At 39.7% G+C, this 20279-nt stretch overlaps 1 protein-coding gene across 2 annotated transcripts; it reads right to left on the bottom strand.

The window, feature by feature from the left end:
* Window positions 1-11981: 11981 nt before the first annotated feature.
* On the bottom strand, window positions 11982-18204 carry LOC103708245 (uncharacterized). 2 transcript variants are annotated; one of them, XM_039114785.3, is made up of 2 exons: window positions 15356-18204; window positions 11982-13997 (listed from the first exon to the last, which is right to left on the bottom strand). In XM_039114785.3, the coding sequence occupies exons 1-2, from the start codon at window positions 17581-17583 to the stop codon at window positions 13961-13963; spliced, it is 2265 nt and encodes a 754-aa protein (XP_038970713.3). In that variant the 5' UTR covers window positions 17584-18204; the 3' UTR covers window positions 11982-13960. The 2 variants fall into 2 exon arrangements, with proteins under 2 accessions (XP_038970713.3, XP_088568794.2); XM_088712668.2 differs by lacking the exon at window positions 11982-13997 and having other exon boundaries at window positions 14983-18204.
* Between the last annotated feature and the right edge of the window lie 2075 nt (window positions 18205-20279).

Genomic DNA, 20279 nt, shown 5'->3' with positions numbered 1-20279 from the left:
AAGTCAATCAACTTAGTAGCCTCGAAGTCCTGAAAATCCTGTGCCATAGGTATAGTACCATAAATCCCTAGATAGTAGCTTCATAACCCTCACACGATAACACAAATAACTTCAATAGCAGCGCTTGGTACAATGTTCCAAAAATTGTATAGCATCACAATACCTCCAGCACTCCATCCCAAGTGATTTTATAGTGTGGATAGTATGATTCGTGTCTCAGTGCCAAATCCCATATTGATATCTTTTTATTACAGTATTGATATACAATATAATACAAGATGGCGAGACGTACCAAATATCGATATGATACGAGACCATGTATCATGTATCAGTTCGGTACCAATATGATATGGTATAGCCGGTATAGTACGGTACTAACTGGTACAGCAAATCTCGGTGGATGGCATATTGTGGCAGTGAAGGGTTGGTCCAACGTCGGTGCTTATTAAGGGGCATATCATGGATGGCCCAAAAGGTTCATTAGTTTTGTACCAGATTTTTTTTTCAAGTTCTATATTGAATTTATACTTCTGTTGAGGTAGCTGCAAACTAAACGTATGCCTTGTTTGCCTAGTTTGATCATGCCTTACAACACAAAATTTAAAAACGCTAAACTGTCAAATTTCATTTTGGCTGAAGTTAGATTCCAGTTAGCAGATGATACTGGTCTTATTTAGTTCAATATCCTTTTCTTCTAATCAGAGAGGAAGCAAAATAATTTTTCCTCACTTCAAGTAACAGCATATATTAGTCAACTTATTGATTCGTATGGTCGTGTAACTCATTTGTTTGCTCTCACTGTAAGCATTTTCTCTTAAATGCAAACTGGTTTCTTGGTTAAGAGGTAATAGATTCAGTCCCAAATAGTACTCTGGCACTGTTTTTTGGGAGCTAAGGTTCTGCAAAGGTGCTTGAGAAACCAGTTCCATGGCCGAATATATATATAATGAGAATATGGACATGATATCTATGGCATTTGCTCATTTAAATGAATCCACCATTGCTCATGACTTGTGATTCTTATTCATGAACCTTCCCAGATCCTGGTTCTGCCCTCTTTCTAATAAGCCAACTTTGATCTTCTTGGACATTGACCTTGAAGAGTAGAGAAACAATCAAGTCTATCTCATGATCTCATACATCTCTCACATAATCTCATAACTGCCATGCTGGACCATTAGTCCATCTGAACAAGCGATATGCGTCAGTTTCATCACACATTCCTGGGTTTCTTTTGCCTACTGAACAATGACCGTCTAGCTCTTGCTTTCAGTTCTTTTTGCTTCCAATTGAGGGGTGACAAGTAGTAATGTTTGCTGACTAATTTTTATTTGATTCAGTAATCCCAAAGCAGACTAACTCAGTAAGACAATCAAGTCTGAGTCAATCATACATTCTTGCAAAGCGTTGTTTGATTACATTAATTGATGACTTGGTTCTCTCTCTATATATAGATATATATAGTCCAGGTTAGCATTATAAATGGCTGTAACTTCAAGCCATTATATGTTCTCAAGTTAGGTTAGACCTGTTTTGGTACCCGAAACTTGCTATTAAGCATTTCTGTGTATCGTCGTCGTCGCCGCCGTCGTCGTCATAATATATACTTTGCTCCTTCCAAGAGGAGGATGCTACTTCTCTCAAGTCTAAAATCAACAAAGGGGCATCCAGATTAAAGATCTACATGTTTGCTCATACCCTGTACCACTAAAAGTATTTAGAAATCAAAAATCACATATTTTCATAGTCTATAATATATCTATCAAGTGGGTATAAAAATAAACGGTTAAAATTACGAGATCATATTTTACTCTGATCTAAGTATTAAAGTCAATTAATTTTCTATCTATATTTATTTTAACATGTAAATCAGGATCAATAATATAAATTCTTAATTTAAATGATTTATCATATTTTTTAGTATACTAGTATAATAAAACCATCCATTTTTATCTAGTGTACTAGTATAATAGAACCGTCCATTTCCATCCCTATATGATGCATAGGCTAAAGACCACCAAAATATATGATGTTGTATTTTTCTAGGCATTTAAGTAATATAAGTCATGATCAATGTTGTGGATCTTTGGTTTTAATGTCCTATAATTGATCTTAGACTTAAGAGGAGTAGACACCCTGTCCCATCCAGAAGAGCAGAGTCCTCCTGGTATATTTTTAGCTATGTCAGGGCTAAAGTTAAATTATAGAGTATCTAGAGATGTTTTCTAAAAAATATTAAGATGGCTATCATACTATGTTTGTGATTATTATAATAATTCATGAACTATACTTAACAGACATCATGAAGTTTCAATATATTACCTATTTTGTAGTACCCGGGCCCTTTTAGGGCCTAATTACAAACTGGGCCAGGTATATTTGGCCGGCCCAGAAGCATGCTTTGGCCCAAAAACGAAAGAAAGAAAAAAAAGGGGCCACGTGCGGGAGTCTCCTTCCTTCCGATTTCACCAGAGGAATTCGATACCAAGGTGGATTTCGGCCTCCTCTGTCTCTATTTAGAGCCCCTTCGAGCTTCTCTTTGATCCCACCGAAGAACCCAGACCCTCGATCAAAGCCCATCGCCGAATTTCTTTGAATTCCTTTCCAAATGCTGGTCGTCGTTCGCACCCTCGCCATGACCAATCATCGCCAGAAACTAGATAAGGACCCAGCCTCTCTCGAGCTACTTTTTCTCTCTTTCTTCCAAGGGCATTGGGAGCTCCAATTCAGCCGGTGACATTAGATTTTTAGGCGGAAAAGGGCAGTGCGCCGGGGTCTTCCTCTGATTCCTAGTGGTGGATGGAAACCATGGCCGGAGCTCCGACCATCGGGATGCTTTGATTTCCATGATTTTAGGGATCGAAACTACTGTTTTAATTAGTTGTAGCGCAGGCACCGGCAATTTCCTCCAACCGCCTGTTGGTTGACCATGGGTCCCTAACCCAGGCACCATCCGCAGTCACCCTCTTCCTTCATATTCCTTGGTTAGAGAGAGAAGTTTCCTTTCTTTCTTTTCTTCTCTCTCTTCCCCATCCTTTCTCTCTTGTTTCTCTCTACTGAACTTTCTCTCTCTACTCTCTCTATAGAGATGTTGGATCTAGTATGGTACCTCTCTAGATAAATTCCGCTTTGATCGGACCGACCGAGATGCCGGGCACTTCCGCTAGGTCCGCCCTATGAGGCAATTGGAATTAGAATTTTTTATTTTCATAATAATTATGATAAATTCTGATGCGAATATAATTTTTAAATATCATGATCTAAGAAGAAATTTTAAAATTGATTGGACTATTTGGATTTGCTCGCAAAATAAGTAACATTTCACTTTTTTAAATTTATCAGTAATTTATAAAATTATTATATTTATGACTTTTGAGTGGTATTATTCATGCATGAATTTGAGGCATAGTGTATTATTATGGAATATGTTATTTGGAATATTATGACGATGTATGATCTTATTATGGATATGATTGATTGATTTTGATATTGCATTATTTTAAAATTGAAATATGAAACATATAACTATTTGAATATCGATCTGGCTATGTTAAGGGCTCCTGTTGGCACATGATTCGTCATGAAGGTTATGTTACATGATAATGCGCAACATACCGTAAGCAGAACAATCCTGAAGAGCTTTACTACAAGATGATATGCAACTCACCACAAGAAGATGTGTAGTGTTATGACCCTGCAACAGGAAAGATGTGGTCATAGCTCAGGATCGATAAGAAAAATTAAATATTAGAACGAATTTGAATCCATGAATAAAAACTTAAATTTTTAAGAAAGATTTGATTCATATATTAGTACTGCATATATGTTTATTTTCTGCAAATTATTATCTACTTGATTGCCTGATTTATTTAATTTAAGTGATCATTGCTTACTGGGTTGTTTAGCTCATCATATGACTTTTTATTTTTTTTCAAAGATTCAAAGAATCAGCCAAACTGAGGTTTTAATATGGGAGAGCGAATAACAGAGCTTTCGTACAAATTATCTTACATTAGAGTTTATTTAAATTGATGTACTATTTTAGAATATGGTTAAAATTATGAGACTTAAATTTTATTTGACAATTAGATTTGTTATTTAAATTATTTATACTATTTGGATTATGTTATTACGATGAAAATGTCTTGCATATTTGTAAGAAGAAATTTTAATAAGTGTGCGGCAGTTGCCGCAACTTCTGCCTTGCAATCTCAGGTTGAAGATGTGACATATTTTGAGCCACTTTTTCTTTGTAACTGTGTCGTTTCTTTTTCTAATAAATATAAACTAACTAGTGTTGTGTTGTCAGGGAGGGACACATCCTCGAAAAAAATTAAAAATGTATTAATTTATTTAACTATTGAACAATAAAAGGGTTGTTTATAACAATTTCTTATATATTATATTTTATGACAAATTTATTGCTCTCTTTGGCAAGTAAGTAAAGGTTTATATAGACAAAATGGATGATAAAGCATCGTGAGATTGTGAAGATAATACTATGGCTGTTATAGGATACTCATAAAGTGCCGATAACTTTTATCATTCTTGTACAACAATGTATTTCTTCATATTAGATTTAGACAGTGCAAGATTTAGTCTGCACTTCGTTGAAGTCTAACATAAATATTGCTTATGACTCTTTACTTCAACGTATATATGGTGAGTTTTTCCAATTTTTCTTTTTTATGATACAACGGCTACTCACCTACTCTGGTATAGATATAACTAGCAGAATCAAGAGCTACAATCTGGTATAACTGTGAAGGAGAGACCTTCTGATATGTCCAAAGAATCTCATCGAAGTGTTGTGCTACATAGGAGGCGACCTAGTCGGCCGCTCTGTTCGCCTTTTGATACACGTGCACAGCCTGAAAGGTACTACAATCTTGTACCAATATTTTTCGCAAAAAAAACAATGTAAAATTTATTAAGTTTGGATGTGGTTCTTTATCGGTGGATAAATTATTTATTTTACTTGTACTTTGTCATAATTTGGCCTACTACACCACGATCATAGTAATTCATATGGGGTTGTGACACCATAAGGCTCAATTCCAATTTAAATTTATCAAAATTTCAAAGTTACCATGTTAGTCCCCAAAGGGGCCTGATCCTGTAGAAATTGTGATAGATTTTGAATGCATTCCTTTGCTAAAACTTTAATGGTACTGCATAAGAATCGCATTGCAATTGTAGTAGTGGTGTCATCCAAAGGTGGGCCGGTACAAAGTATAATTGAGCAAACAGGGTGGATGGCCTATGCATCATAAGGAAAAGTTTCAATTCCTGAAGAAAAGAATACTTTTGAAATTGTGGTGCGTGTTATCAGCCAGCTCTGAGAAAAACATATTACATGTATTATTTTATTTTTAATCTTTCCAGCTAAAGAGACCATATAAAGTTTGTCGACCTAAAGATATCATATATTATACTATATTTGTGTACACAGCTGTATAGTATAATTATTAAAACGTATAGTTTCTTATCATTTTGAAAATATAAGGATGGTTAAAGTTGTATCGTCTTCATCGGAAGACATAAACTTGCATAAAGAGTTTACATAAAATAAATATAATTCGACTATTGTTAAGAATTGATTTCATATTTATTCCAATATAAAGGTTTTCGTTAGGGCTATAAGGTACTTAAAAAGGTTAGCGACACTAACACGATTAGCATAGAGCAAAATCGACTACAGTGATCCGGTATTAACGGTGTCGATTGGATCAAGGAAGGATCAACTTAGTCTGATTTGTTGGAAGTCTCCTTCCTTTAATAGTTTGTAATGTTGAGAGGGGGTTTTAGTCCCACATTGCTTGTGTAGAGTTTTTTAGATAGCTTAATAAGCATTCATATCCTACACATGCTAAAGTAACTTTTTAGTGGGAAGTTGTGGAGGGAAAGCCAATATTATATTATCAAAGATTGGCACTTGGCACTTGCACGTGTAAAATGAAATTTATATTCGCAGTTTATATCCGTTTTTGCACAAAATAACTGTACTAGCAGTTATGTTTTGAACAGGCACTATTCCAAAGGTTGTGTCACTTTAGAGTTTATTTCAGAGTTATAAATTGCCAATATCCTTCACAGATTAAAATAACTTCTTCTACATAAACTTTTCATTTTCGTTGTTCTGGGGAATCCTAGTTTCGCTGGCTAGAATTCTATTTTGGTTTTGTTGTATCCTGGAGCGAATTTGCTGGATCACCAACAGCAACATAGTGGGGCAAAATTCGCTTAAGGACAGTGTTAATTAATTCACGCTTCAAGACCTGTTTCATATACTAGAGTTCCTTCTGTTTCTACATGATTGAGTTGAGTTTTCCAAAATTATTTTTAGAAGAGCAGCCACTCGACAATGATTTTGTTTTAAAATTTTATAAGAAAATTATTTTTATATTTTTTTAGAAAATATTTTTTCAATAAGCTGTTGCAAGATCAAGTTAAAGAATATTAGACTTCATGTGCTCTAACAAATATTGAGTCAAACCAGGCCTATTAGAAAGATGGTGACTCTCAAGGACCATAAAGCTATGGGTAGGAATCAATAAGGTAGAACCTATAAATGTATTAGGTCGGTCAGATTCGGTATTAAGTAAGCTTTTATATATTTTATCATCCCATATATGATTCCAACTAACTATATGCAATATTTTTTTATATATAAGCATACTATTTGAGGAAAATTAAAGTATGATCTATTGTTTTATTTATATGAAGAAGTTTGTTTTATAAAAAAAAAGTTGAATGTGAGCTACTTTATGAATGGCGGTGGCTCGCTGTCTACCAACCCTACACAGCAGTAGGAAATATATAGAGCAAGCAGCCGAACGAGGAATATAATTATTACTATGGTTCCTATTCTGGAACAGCCGAATGCGGAATATAATTATTACTATGGTTGCTATATAGTAACAGCCGAATGAGGAATATAATTATTACGACTGGGATAAAAGAGGAGAGCTGGGAGAAAAGAGCTGGTGGGACATTTTGGTAATGATAACGGGGTAAGGGGATGAGCTACCCAAGGAAATGATTAAGCTAATCCATGGTGATTGGGATAAGATGTGTCCGGAATATCAGAGAAGGGGGAGGCAATGATTCAGTCGGCTGTGCAATGAAAGGTGAGTGCTAACTGATACTGTTGAGTGTTTTGGTGAGAAAAAGAATCAAAATTTTATATGCCGAGATTGACTGCAAATTGTATGAAGAATATTGATTTAGTTAAACCCTGTGGTCATAACATGTGATGTGACATCAAAGTGAATGATTCATATACTTTTTTTTTTTTTTGGAGAAGATTCACCTAGATGATATTATTTAAAATGATCAATAATTAAAGGTTTTCAAGTAATATAACAAGATTTATGATAGGATATATGATTAGGAAACTATTCTAATTATTATCACATGAGATCTGGTATATTTGTTCATGAGACATCTAGGAAGGTATGAAAAGAGATAAGATAATCCACCAATTTGGGTCATAGTCATTCCCTTTGTTGACTGTTGAATGCTGGACCACATATTCTTAATTACTACTCTCTCTCAACTTTCTCTCAACTTGCTCACTAAAGAGCTAGCAAAAATGTATCTACCGAAAAGATATTTGACCAACCCTATTCCATCGAGATGGTGTTGGATCTAGGTATAATTCCTAAACCTTGAGCTACTTTAGACCAAAGATTGATGGATATGTTGTCGTTGTTGCACTTGTAGCTCAAACCCTATGATGAGACATTCTCGCATCCTTCGATCCATTTTTCGTGCATCATAAGCAATATTATGAATACATGTTTGCATAATCGAGCTTCGAGGGCTAGAAAAAAAAAAAGACTCCTTGCCCACCTTTAGCACAAGGCCTGACTCCAATTAGATCCAAAATCTCCAAATAATTCTTCTTCATCTCTCAATCCGTAGGCTCGCGGAGCACATGTAACACTCACCACCATTTGTTTTAGATCAAGGTAACCATATAATTGAGCGCCGATGACTGATAAAAGGCTCCTCTCATTTACAACTTCAAAGGTGTTAAACCTAAAATAATAGAGAAAATCTTAGAGAACTTGATACAATTAACTCAAGCCCATGAACTTTCTAAATAAAGGAGGATTCCAATAGCTTGGGCTAAGCCTAAGTGGGCTGTCTTTATTGCATTATGGAAACTCAATGTAGGGCATTCCAATCAAAGGAAATCATATTCTGTCTAAAGATATCTACAGGTTGTAAGCAACAACCAATAATTGGTTTCCAGTAACATATGCTCCTGGGAATTATCCCTAATAACAAATGCTCCAGAGAAATTCTTAAGGACAAGTCCTACATGATTGTAAAGAATGTGTCAATAAATGGTTGGAGGTTCAAGTGTTGCCCCAGGATAACATAGAGTTGGAATCCTCAAGAATCTTATTAAAAAAATAAATCATCTAATTAGGATATGGTGCAAAACAAGGTTTCCATAATACTAATATCATCAAATGACATACTCTCTCTAGAATATTTATATTTAGTTATTGCCATAATGGAAGTGATAAGTGTTATTTGTCCAATCAAGCCTTTCACTAGATATTTTGAATAAAATTGTGGGATTTATAATGACTTTTATTAATCATCATAAAGAAAAATGCTACACAATGGTGGAAGATGACAATATAAATTAATTCTATAAATATAGAGATAGCAGATATAGCAGAAATTTCAAATAATCATAATCTTGCACCCAAGTTGTACAAAATTGTTGCAGAAGATCTACTACTGTACTATGTAAACTATACAGTAACTCATATTTTCTAAACCCCATGTTTCTTAGTATCAATTATCATAGACTTGTATATATATTTCATTAAAACAAACCTTAACCAACAATGATAAATTGATGACAAAAGAGAAATATGCAATATCATAAGCCAACAATATGATTGGTACGTCTTTTGTATACGTCGAGCTCGGAGTTGTATGGAATGGTGTTACTTTTGCGAGACGAATGCTAGGCACGGACAGTATTCTCCTCGAGGAGGACTCGACCACAGTGATCAAGTAGGTTTGGAGTTGGAGGTGCCCTGCTGAAAAGAAGCCATTGCTTCACGATATCCGTAACTTACTAAGAGAGTATGGCTCCCATCAGGCCAAGCATATTTATAGGAAGGCAAACTGTGCCGCTGACTGAATTGCTTCCTTTACTGCTCATCACTCTAGAGAATTTATCTAGATGGACCACATGTCTGCGTCGAAGCCTCTATATAGCCTTTTTGTTTTCTAACCTTATAGGCCGCATTCATACATGTAGGATGCGAGCCACCGTTGTACCAAAAAAAATATTAATTGGCAAGAGTATTAGCATAAAAAAATAAAAAATTAAAAAATAATCATTTATAATGCAAATTATACATGGCCAAAATTTATAAGGTGTATATATAAAAAATTTAATCTAAAAAATTACTTCAAATTACCTATAAATTGCATATAAAAATTTATTCACCTCATAACCACTAACTTGGCATCTCCATGGTCCACCGACTCATCATGTTAGGCAACAAAATTGTGAGTTGCACGAATCTCTTCTTGCCACATGAAAACAAAAATATTTTTACAGCAGCCGCAAAGTATTATGTTAAAATAGAAAAAGTATTATAAATAATATTACAAAGAATCAATTTAAATAATTTCACTGTATAATTTAAAAAGCCTGTATGGGTTTATAATTAATAATAAGATCAATCCACTCAAAGGGTTGCTCTTAGCCACATGCAAGAATTTTTTTTTTTTTTAATGGAAACAAAGTTGGATATTTAGAAGGGACAGGGGCACTATAACCACTCCCAACTCCCACCTCCACCGTCCACTTCGGTCATGAGTGCTGTCGTATAAGATCCCAACTGCTCCCGTGTCTGGCGCTGCCACGTGGAAAGCTCCCGGCCTTCCCTTCCCTCTTTTTCTCCTCCATCAGCCATCACACTTACGTGGGACCCACCATTCTTTACGTCGGACCCACAAGCTACGACGGTCCAAACCGTTCAATGTATGCGGCCTCCACGTAAGACAAAACACCTATCACAAACCAACTTCCCAGACGCAAGATCACCTCCACCCAGTAAAGATCCAACGGCCTGTATCTCCTCCGTACATCGCGGGTCCCACCATCGGAATAATGGGTGGATACGTATCGCTTTCCAGTGGATACGCGGCATATTTGGCAGGTATCTCGTGACGGCATCAAAAGCATCGATTCGTCAGAATTATTCGCGTATTATCTTTATATATTTGGGTGTTATTACGGAGTCGTTAATTTAATTAACGTGTTAATTTTATGGCGCATCCATCGTAACAAATTAACAACCCTGTCTCCGTGGGCCCACCACTAACTCCGTACGGTCTGACCAGTGGTCCTATTCTCGAGTGTAGCGTATCGTGTGCCGGTGGGTCCCACCGACCAGAGATACTTTCCGTACTCACAGAATCTTTACCAAGATTTTTTTTTTATTTTTTATTTTATTTTATTTTATTTTATTTTTTTTGCCTCTGGACTCTGTGTGAGCTGAGACTCTGAATTGGCTCTCGTTTTCATCTCTGAGTTACAGTGGGGGGAGGGGGAGGGAGCTGCTTCCACTGGCTGATGGTTTTTTAAGTTAGGAAGAATTGAGAACTAGTCCTCTTGGCAGTTTGTTTGCTAGTAAAATCTCTTGATCATGATACTATAGATATGGATCCTAGTCTTGTCTTTTGTTTTTTTCCTGGAGAATAAAATAGTTTAGGAATAATTAAGAAGGCTAATCCTGTTGCCTAAGGTTTATCTAATTTAAAATAATGTTTTGCTAATTTGAATTATATAGGTCGTTAGTTGGAAGAACTGAGCATGTTGTGTTTTTTTTCGATAAAATCTTTGCTTTTTGTGAAAGTATCCTAAGTGGAGTATCAAGTGATAGAGAAAGATGCTGCGAATTCAATTCAAGTTATAAAGGGAAGGGTTATCCTTTTTTGAGTAGGCCATTATTTTAAGTCTTCCTTTTACGAATAAAAAGAACAAAGAAAAGGTTCTCCCACCCTTAGTAGATTTATCATTTGTCGATGCATTGGATTATATTTCTTCTCATATAACTTGATTATCTATTTCACAAAGGAAAGCAACATGTTGATTACAATGCAGGTAATTAAGTTAATTTTTGAAATTGGATAAAGTTGTAATAGTAGTATTGCCTTCTAAAGAAAGAAAAAATTGAGAATTATCGACCTCAATGCCCTGCCATAATATCTACTAATTTTCTTCTCTATACGTTATCCGTTGGCATATTTCTATTGTTTTAACCGGATTAAACGTTTAGAAGATTTCACTTACCTTCAAGGGTTTTGGTATAATTTGGATAGAATGGAAGGTTAGTTGTAGAAAATTTCTACAATGTAGGTATGTTGAGAGTTCTCACTGGAAGGGTCTTTAACATAACTCTTGGTTGTCATAAATCAAAATTTTTTAACTCGCAGCTATTATTTGGCCAACTTAGTAGGTGATTGATATCATGATGAATTGACATGGACATGTCTCTCGTCAAAAAGGCAAAAAGTTAAAAAACTTTGGGAGAAACCAAGAAAGTCAAGATCTTGGCCGGCATAGTAAAAAATAATGCAAAATCGAATCTATTAATCCTAGTACCTAATAGTCCAAAGATTTGTAAGATTAAATAGAAACTATCAAAAATCTACCCATATATCATGTTGCACCCAAATATCTCAGAATATATGATTCTATATCAGCCGAGACAAGAGCTGAGGTTACCCCAGAGTCCTCAATAATGGTACAAGCCAATTTATAAGCTAGAAAATTCAGTTTGACTGGAGATAGCCGATTGTAAGAGGATAAAACAGTAACTCGATTTGCAGTAAAACTTGCATTCCCTGTCAAATTCTATCACGTACCCTGGCTGTAGAAAATTCTTGGCCCCGGAAAAAAAAAACAATAGAAAACCAATACTCGTATGTTCTCTAACCTAGATTTGAATCTCATGGCAGGAAATAATCTATCAATATTCTTAATTATTCAGTAGGGAAGATCTCTCTCTTTCTGAAGACAATGAAATATGTAGCTTAGAAGTAGTGAATTCCTAGATGAGAGTGTTTGTATATCTTATGCACAAGTGGGTGCTTTAGCATTAGGAGAGCAAGAGATACTTTATAATTTATAGTTACATAACGCAGCCGTATTGTACGTGACATAATCTAAGGCAACTTGTGCACCATTTTGATGGATTAACTATTTTCTAGCATGTACCTAGCCTGTCAAAATGGTACCTTGCTATCAAATATCCTGGGGGAAGGAACATATTACTCATAATTGACCAATATATTAGTCATTAAAAGTTTGAATATTGGAATCTCACAAGAAAATATAACTAAATGGACGCAAGGACCACTAGCCATATGCCTATAGTCCATCCCAAACAACTCCTTTTGCCACTCTATACTCTTTATCATACAGGATGCAGCACAACTCTTACCACCCTACATTGGAGTCCGGAGGTAGTGAAACTGTCAACACGAGAAGGGATAACTTTGACTAGAGACCATTGTCTACCATCTCATCAATAAGTAAAGAGCATCCCTATGAGACTGCATGACCCACCTTCCCACAGAAAACGACGACATGATAAAGAGGTCCCATTTTAGACTCTTATATCTCATCTTCACATCTACCTTCCCCCTTCTGAAAGTTCTCACTCCATGAATCAAATGCAGATGAATGCTAACTATAGTGAAATTGCGTGAATAAATGCACAGATTTTGCGCAAACTTATGAGCATGCAACATATCATGATTATAGTTTAAATTTGCTTCGTGCAAGCATGAACTCATTGTATCAAAAATTCCTCATTGGCATGAAGCCGTCACCAGCATCGCCACAAGGTCCCACGGGTCCGGAAGCAATGATGGCAAGTCTGCTGAGGTGATGTCGGAGCACCATTTCAAGGCCTCACGAACGGTAAGTTGCGAGTAGACCAATCCAAAGCTCAGCTCTGGGGCGCAGGCTTTACTAAAGTTCAGAACACGAGCCAACCACAAATGGTGGGGGGCCGCCGTAACAGATCCCGAGCTTTTCTTCAGACTGCTTCAGCGCACCGACCTCGACGTCCTCTGCTGCTTTCTTTGGTGGGCTCTCGGTCATCCCCAAGAGAGCAGCAAAGGAGGAGGTGGTAGCCAAGCTGACCTGTTGAACAAAGTTTCCATGATCAACTGTCTCTATCTCCTTGTTTCTCTCTGAAGTTGGCCCGTGAGGCTACCCATCTGGTTTGCCATCTACCCAACCAGACAACAGACTGAAATGGCCCGTCTGATAGATCACCAAGAGAGAATACCGGCATCTCATACTCCTTCAGCTTGGGAGTCTCACATCAACACCAAACCACGAGTCCTTTCTCCAACTTCCTTTTTCAAGCTGCACCAATTCACCGAGCAATTCAGTAAACTTTGCAGCATCATTATGAACACTTAGAATTGAATCATGCTCTAGATGATCAAATGCACACTTGCGGCCCCCAAGAAACTGAATGTGTCAGCCGTGACTCGGAAAAAAATATGTCACTGTTGCTCGAGTCTGAAGTAAATTTGAAACAGAGCTGCTTGGTTTCCTCCATTTACGGATCTTCAGATAAAGACATGGGCAGCTGAATGGCTGGTAGGCAAATTTACTAGCAGCAGGGGCCTCTTTTAGCAAGAAATCTCAGAAGATCACAGTCAGTGAGTGTCCCAAATGCCCATCACCATTTATCAAGTCCGCTAGCTTCCTGTGTACTTGTTGAGCAGAGACTGAATTCAGACCACACTCCCTCACAGTGAATAGAATAGAATGACAGCCACCCTGGGGAGATACAACTGTGTGATAAAAGCTTCCACCAGTACTCCTCATGTGCTTAGTTTCCCTTCCAAATAGTGTCAAGTTGGGCATGTGAAACAGCTTGGAGAAGATCGGTCATGCCATTATATGGTGAAGTTTGATTACTTGGTTCCTGTCATGGACAAGGATACCATGTGATGGACAGAGATGATAATGCGATAAAGAAGAAAAGCGTCAGTCTAATCCCATAAAGGATGTCTATCAGAAGTTCAACATATTTTCTTTTTTCTCGTGATCAGAATTTAACATCCTTGAAACCAATAAAGTCCGGACGTGAAGACGTGAAACATGTCAAGGAGGAAGTCCTAACATAAGATTTGATAAGACAGGTGGTCAGTTTTCATGTGAAACTCTATATCAAAGTGCAGGTGAGGAGACCAGCAACCAAATTTGTGAAGTGTTTTTTTTAACATGGATGACCTTAACATTATCCTCATTGAAGATTTCCTGAGAACAGCTGCTATATGGCTGCCATGGATTTGGAGCTTAGCCTTAACATATAGACAATCCGAAGATATAAGTCGAACAATTAAAAGGGCTTCATGAACTCTAATTTACCTAACTGAATTCAGAGGAGATGCTGTTGCCTACATGGAATCAGAACTAAGTCTTATGTGAAAAATTCCCATTATCTCAATAGTCAGCCCATAATTCCATGATAACTTGAAGCATCTAACTGTATCTTTTCTCTTGTAATTACCGCAGTTCGCTCCTGATGTTTTGCAATTTCATAAAGAAAATTAAAAATTATGATACTTGGAATGCAATTCTTAAGACCCTTTTTTTTTCGCACAAACACTACGTAGAGCCATTTTGCACAACGATTCAGAATATTGAACATTGTAAAACCACTCCAGAATCAACATTCAGTATCAAATACATACATTCAGACATGCTGACGAAACCCGAAAAAGAAGAGCGTATGGTATCAAGACCTCATTTACCAGGATCAAACAATTATCTTCTACATATAAGCGTTGATGCATGTTGCATGAAACAAAAGATATAGTGTAAGCATGCACTTGCAGTCAGTTGTTCAACCAGCATCAGACAGTTTCAAAGCAGAGTAAGAAAAAAGAGCAGCAAAGAACAGAAAGAAAGAAAATAGTCTCGAGCTCATTTTTTTGAATTTTATATAGATATTATTAGCAAAGAGCCAAAATGTTACATAATTCTTCCTGTTTCTATTTCCACAACAACTCTATCTTATGAACAAGAAGACTTCCCTTTTTCTGAAACTCAATAAAATGTCATACCCCATAGGGAGGTTCAGCTTCTTCAACAAATACATTATAAGTTTCTCTGATGCCCCCACCCCCCACCCCACCAAAATCTTGAGCGAGTAAGTTAGAAGAATAACAAGGGCACAGAGAAGAATTCAAACAAAAAAAAAAAAAAATCCCAGCATTTCCTACAAATCCTATTCTACATAAGCTAAGAAAAGAATAAAATCCAAAACAGAAATTTTACACTGAGGGGGCATCGACAAAGGCCTCATTGAGCACATCCTCCTCACCGCCGGCAAGGAACTCTGCATCCTTCTCCTCCTCACTGGAGAAGTCCCTCCTCTCCAACCTCGAATGAGCTTGGACGAAAAGCATCTTTTGAGCCCGGTCCATTCCAGCACTCGATCGCCCATGCGTCCACATCCTCCGGAGCAGTGGCAGGTTGCCCTTGAAACCACAGGAGGTGGCATGCAGGAAGATAAGCCTCGCAGCCACCTTCCCAAGGGACTTGAAGTCACTCAAGCAAGTTTCCCATACCAGTCTACTGCTCTGCGGGTTAGCTAGTCTCATCTTCCCCGTGGATGGATCGAGCTGCTTCTCCTGCACAGCCTGCGCATACAAAGGGTCCAATCCCTCTGACCTCCACTTCATCAGCTCCATAAGAGCAATGTGGGCCTCCTCTCGCAGAACCAGCCTTGTGATCAGCCTGTCCACATCCTTCTCCTGGTCAGGCGTCAAGAACTTGAAAGGTGGGAGGTACTTCCCGCTCGTGTCCTTCACCAAGTATAGAGGATCCAATACGAATGCCGCCGCCCATGCAGGGTGGTAGTTCTTCTTGAACCTCTTCTCGATCACCTCCTCCACAGGCCCAAACTCTATACTGTATTTCGAGCACCACTCCTTCACCTTCGTTTTCAGCTCATCCCACAGCGGCAGGCATTGCCCAACCAATGGCCGCTCGGCCTCCATTTCCTGAGCCATATCCTTGACTAACTTAACAACCGAGCAAACAGCCTCCAATTCAGTCCAGAAGCTCATATCCTGAATCATCTCCGCTAATTCCCGAGCAGCTGGCACCTCGAGACACAGCATCTTATATTCCTCGTCGATGACCGCCAACTGGAGAGGATGAACGAAGCTCATTACATCCTCCAGCAGTGCAAATATGGCGGCGAAGTTACGTGCAGCATCGCCATTGTGGGCAGTGCTTCTTATAAGGCGAGCTTGATCGAGCTCCTGAAGCTGGTGCTTGTGGAAGATGCTTCTGGCCTGCGAGTGAGTGTTGAAGAAGTTGGCGAGCTTCGAACAGTTGGCTGTGACGCGCTGGAAGAGGGGGAGCTCGCGGGCGAAGTCCTTGATGAGGCTGTGGAAGCCCTGGAACTGGCAGTAGAGGTTCACCGTCCAATGGTGCTGGCTCTCGAGGCTTCGCAGAGCAGTGGACTTGAAGCGGTCGGCGACGATGCCGATGCAGCGCTGCGTAAGGCCGCCGGAGAGGCCGGCGACGGCGTCCCAGAGGACCTCCTCGGCATAGCCGGGAGGCGCCCCGCCGGTGGCGAGCTCGGCGCGGTGGAAGACGGTGGTGCCATTGGGGAGGTTGACGGCGAGGCTGACGAGGGCGTGGTCGGAGGAGGTGGTGGGGCTCGACGGCGACTTCCAGCCGCCGGAGGAGATCTGGAAGAAGAGGGCGTCGCGGAGGCGGGCGTCAGCGTCGGCGCGGGCGTCGCGGTGGCGGGCGTGGAGGCGGGGGAGGGCAAGGCGGCGGGGGGAGAAGGCGGGGAGGCCGATTTGGTGGAGGAAAGATTGGAACTTTGGGTGGGCGAGGGCGGATGGGGAGACGGCGGGGAGGGACTCGAGGAGCCAGTCGGCGAGGAGGGAGAGGGCGGCGTCGGCCTGGGGCTTGGGGAGGGGCGGCCCCGGGGAGGCCTTCGGGCTCTTGAGCCGCTTCACGCTGTCCTCCAGCATCGCCAGGGCGCCCAGGTCCTCCTTCCCGCCGGAGAGGACGAGAGGGGGGGCCGGCAGCGCCGGCGGCGGCGCCGCCGGGTCGGCGAGGGCGAGAGGAGAGACGTGGTAGGAGGAGGAGGCGCCCGCGGAGCGCTTGCGGGGGGTGGGTGGGAGGGTGGAGATGGGCGTGGGAACCGCGGCGGAGGAGGAGGAAGGGGAGGAGAAGTTGGGGCAGGTGCCGCGCTTGAGGTGTTCGGAGGCGGTGCGGGAGGGGTTGGAGGCGGAGAAGACGGTAGCGCAGAGGGAGCAGCGGAGCTTGACGGCCTTGGGGACGCCAGGGGAGTCCGCGGAGTGGACGAGGATGGGCTCCAGGTGAGCCCAGTACCACGCCCCCTTCCCCTTCACCGCCTTGGCCCTCACCGTCAACAAGCCCTCGTACCGCTTCCTCGCCGCCCTTGCAGTCGCGTCCTCCTCCTCCGCCGCCGCAGCCGGAGTCTCCACATCCGCCGTCGGCTCGTTGGCCGCGGCCATCCAAAACAAAACAAAAGAACAAAAAGGTCTCTTCCCCCCCCTCCCCCCCCTCCCTCCCCCGGTCCTCTACCAAGCTCCAACTTAATTAGTATACCGGCAGGTAATATTCCTCGTCTTCTTCCACCGGAGGCGGTGGCGGCGGCGTCGACGGCCGCGGGGAGCTGGCATTTAAGTGGAGCTCGCCGGCGGAGGCGACCGGGATACCGGCGACGCTGCTGGGCTGCAGGCGAGCCGCGTTCCGGGTTTTGGGGGTGATGGGTTTTGGGTTTTGGGTTTTGGGCGAGGAGAAGTGGGGACTGAGGGAGGAGTAATTGGAGCCTTTTGGGGTGCTGGTGTTGGTTGTGGCTAGTTTGAGCCCCTCAGACTCTCAGAGGGATGGAAAACTAGAGAAGCTAGGCAATCAAGGCCATGTAACCAATCCTTGGTTTTCTCTGGTCTTTGGGGTGTGGTGTGGGTTGACTGCTGCTCCTAGAAAGGGGTTGGCCTGATTTATACTCATGTGCAGGTGTAAATTTACACTATATTTTCAGTGTAATTTTGTATGGACATGTACATCAGGATGGAATCCAACAACTTCTCTCCATATCAATTAGTGGGAGTGGTGGCAGTTGTAGAGTAGTGGTAGGTGAGAGACCACCCTATAAAGGAAACTTCATGCCTCAATTTCAAATATGGTTTACTGAATTTGTCATAAGATCAAGAACCTAATTGCACAATTTTATAATTGCTGATGAACAGTTCATTACATATGCTTAGATTCTTCTTAGATATTTTAAGAGTGTATAGTAATACTCGTCACAACGCAAATGAACTGAATGATTATGTTTAAGCAAAGATTGCCAGAAGAATGGGACAGGAGGTAACATATCAAAGAAAAAAAAAAAAGGGGTCAAAACAAGAACAAAACATTAACTACCAAAGACCACAAGAAATCAACCACTTGTTAACTACTGAGAAGTTGATTTGCAGTTGTTTCCCCCACTTTCTCTCCTGCTTCCATAAAGAAAGGTTGTTGGATGCAGCCGTCTCCAAATCTAACATGAACTAATTTCAACTCCATTTACCCCTCTCAAAGCCCTGAGGTTGGACTCTTTCTAGAGTGCCCCAGGGTTTTTTTTGCATAATCCCTTCTAAATATCGAATTTTACATAAATACTCTTCCAAATTTGATATTTGCATGTATACCCACGTATAACTCTTGTTTTACTATTCTACCATATTTTTTATCCCTATTTTACATATGTACCTACACCATTTAACACCATTAAAAAATTAACAGTTTCAAATTAAGATGACTAAAATATTCTTAATGGATAGATGTGCAAAAAAAAAAAAAGCGATTGCGATGAAGACAAAAAAGTAATTGCAAAATTTTATTTTATTTTTAATTAAAATAAATATAATTTTTATTAACGGTGTTAGAAAAACCGTTATATTGGAGGCATTCGTGCAAAAATAGTATTTTATGAAGATATAGAAATAATATAAATTTTAAAAGGATATTCATTAAAAAAAACTCTTAATTTCAACTCCATCTACCCCTCTCAGAGCCCTGGGGTTGGACTCTTTTTTTGTTACTATTTTTCAAAAGCCAATTGATTTATGTCCCTCTTTTTCTTCTTTCCTATCAATTCATCGTGGAATACACATACATTGCTGGTGTATGACATTAATATAGATAGAGAAAAATGATTTGGAGTACCTGTCATTATCAAGACTTCATTGGCAACTCTACAATCAACCAAACCACTGTGTTTGATGAGAAATCCATGAATTGCACTAATCTATTCTTATCATATAACAAGAGAATTGTTCCTTTGAAGATAATGAGAGCTGCGTAGCATTACTCACAGGCATAGGCTGCCTCAATATGACATAGATCACAAATAACCTCCTCTTACTTTGAGCCCCATCTTCAATTTATGTAGAACTCCGGAATGAATGAGTGATATATTTATATATAATTGATTGATATTTCTTCATCTTATATCTCTTCTTGTTTGGAGGAATTGAATTAAATCCATTTGCTAGAAGTGCTACCCAGGAAGTATAGTACAAGCATAAAATGACCACTCATTGCCTGCCTACGGCACCTCATGCTTTCAGGATTAATTATTGGATTGAATTCGGCCAGTTCTTCTGACTTTTTGCCAGCCAGTAGGTGGTTGAAATGTTCTACTGGCATAGGCTTAATCCCTAGAGATTGTCATGATATTGTCATTAGCTAGCAAACATTGCCCAAAAAAGTGAGTTCAATATAATTTAAGATATTTAATCGGACTCATGATATACTTTCGGCTACCGGCGATCGGACCTGGGCTCTCCAGTGAGATCAAAGAGAGAACCAGAGAGCTCTAAATAGAGTCGAAAAAGGTTGGAATCCAGCCCTCGATTGAATTCCTTCCGATGAGGCCGGTCTTCTTGCTAAAGACGTGCAACTCCTTTTTCTTTTTTTTGTGTGTTTGGATCGAAGCATGCTTCCGGGTCGATCAAATGAACCTAGCCTAGCTCGGTATCAAGGCCTTGGTATTACACTTATGATATACTTTCAGCTACCGGCAAGGCCGCTTAATTATGACTCTTATAATTTTCTCGACCTCTAATAAACCTTTCTAACTACCCAATCAAAATTAAAGGGATTTTCAAGAAGAAAATATTAAGAACCAGGATCAGCTAAGCTTTTTAGCTAACGAGGT

The sequence above is a fragment of the Phoenix dactylifera genome, chromosome 16, assembly GCF_051530095.1.
Source record: "Phoenix dactylifera cultivar Ajwa chromosome 16, Ajwa_hap1_PhDact_Kaust_v1.1, whole genome shotgun sequence".
NCBI classification, from domain to species: Eukaryota; Viridiplantae; Streptophyta; class Magnoliopsida; order Arecales; family Arecaceae; genus Phoenix; species Phoenix dactylifera.
The sequence above is the reverse complement of the archived record's forward strand: the minus strand, read 5'-3'. Positions and strand labels throughout refer to the sequence as shown.

Excerpts from the sequence above, each read along its gene's own strand:
- LOC103708245 (XM_039114785.3), bottom strand. The coding sequence starts at position 17,583 with ATGGCCGCGGCCAACGAGCCGACGGCGGATGTGGAGACTCCGGCTGCG. Across the intron at positions 13,998-15,355 it reads TTTGTCGATGCCCCCTCAGT|GAACCAAGTAATCAAACTTC; the intron begins GTAAAATTTCTG and ends TGTCCATGACAG.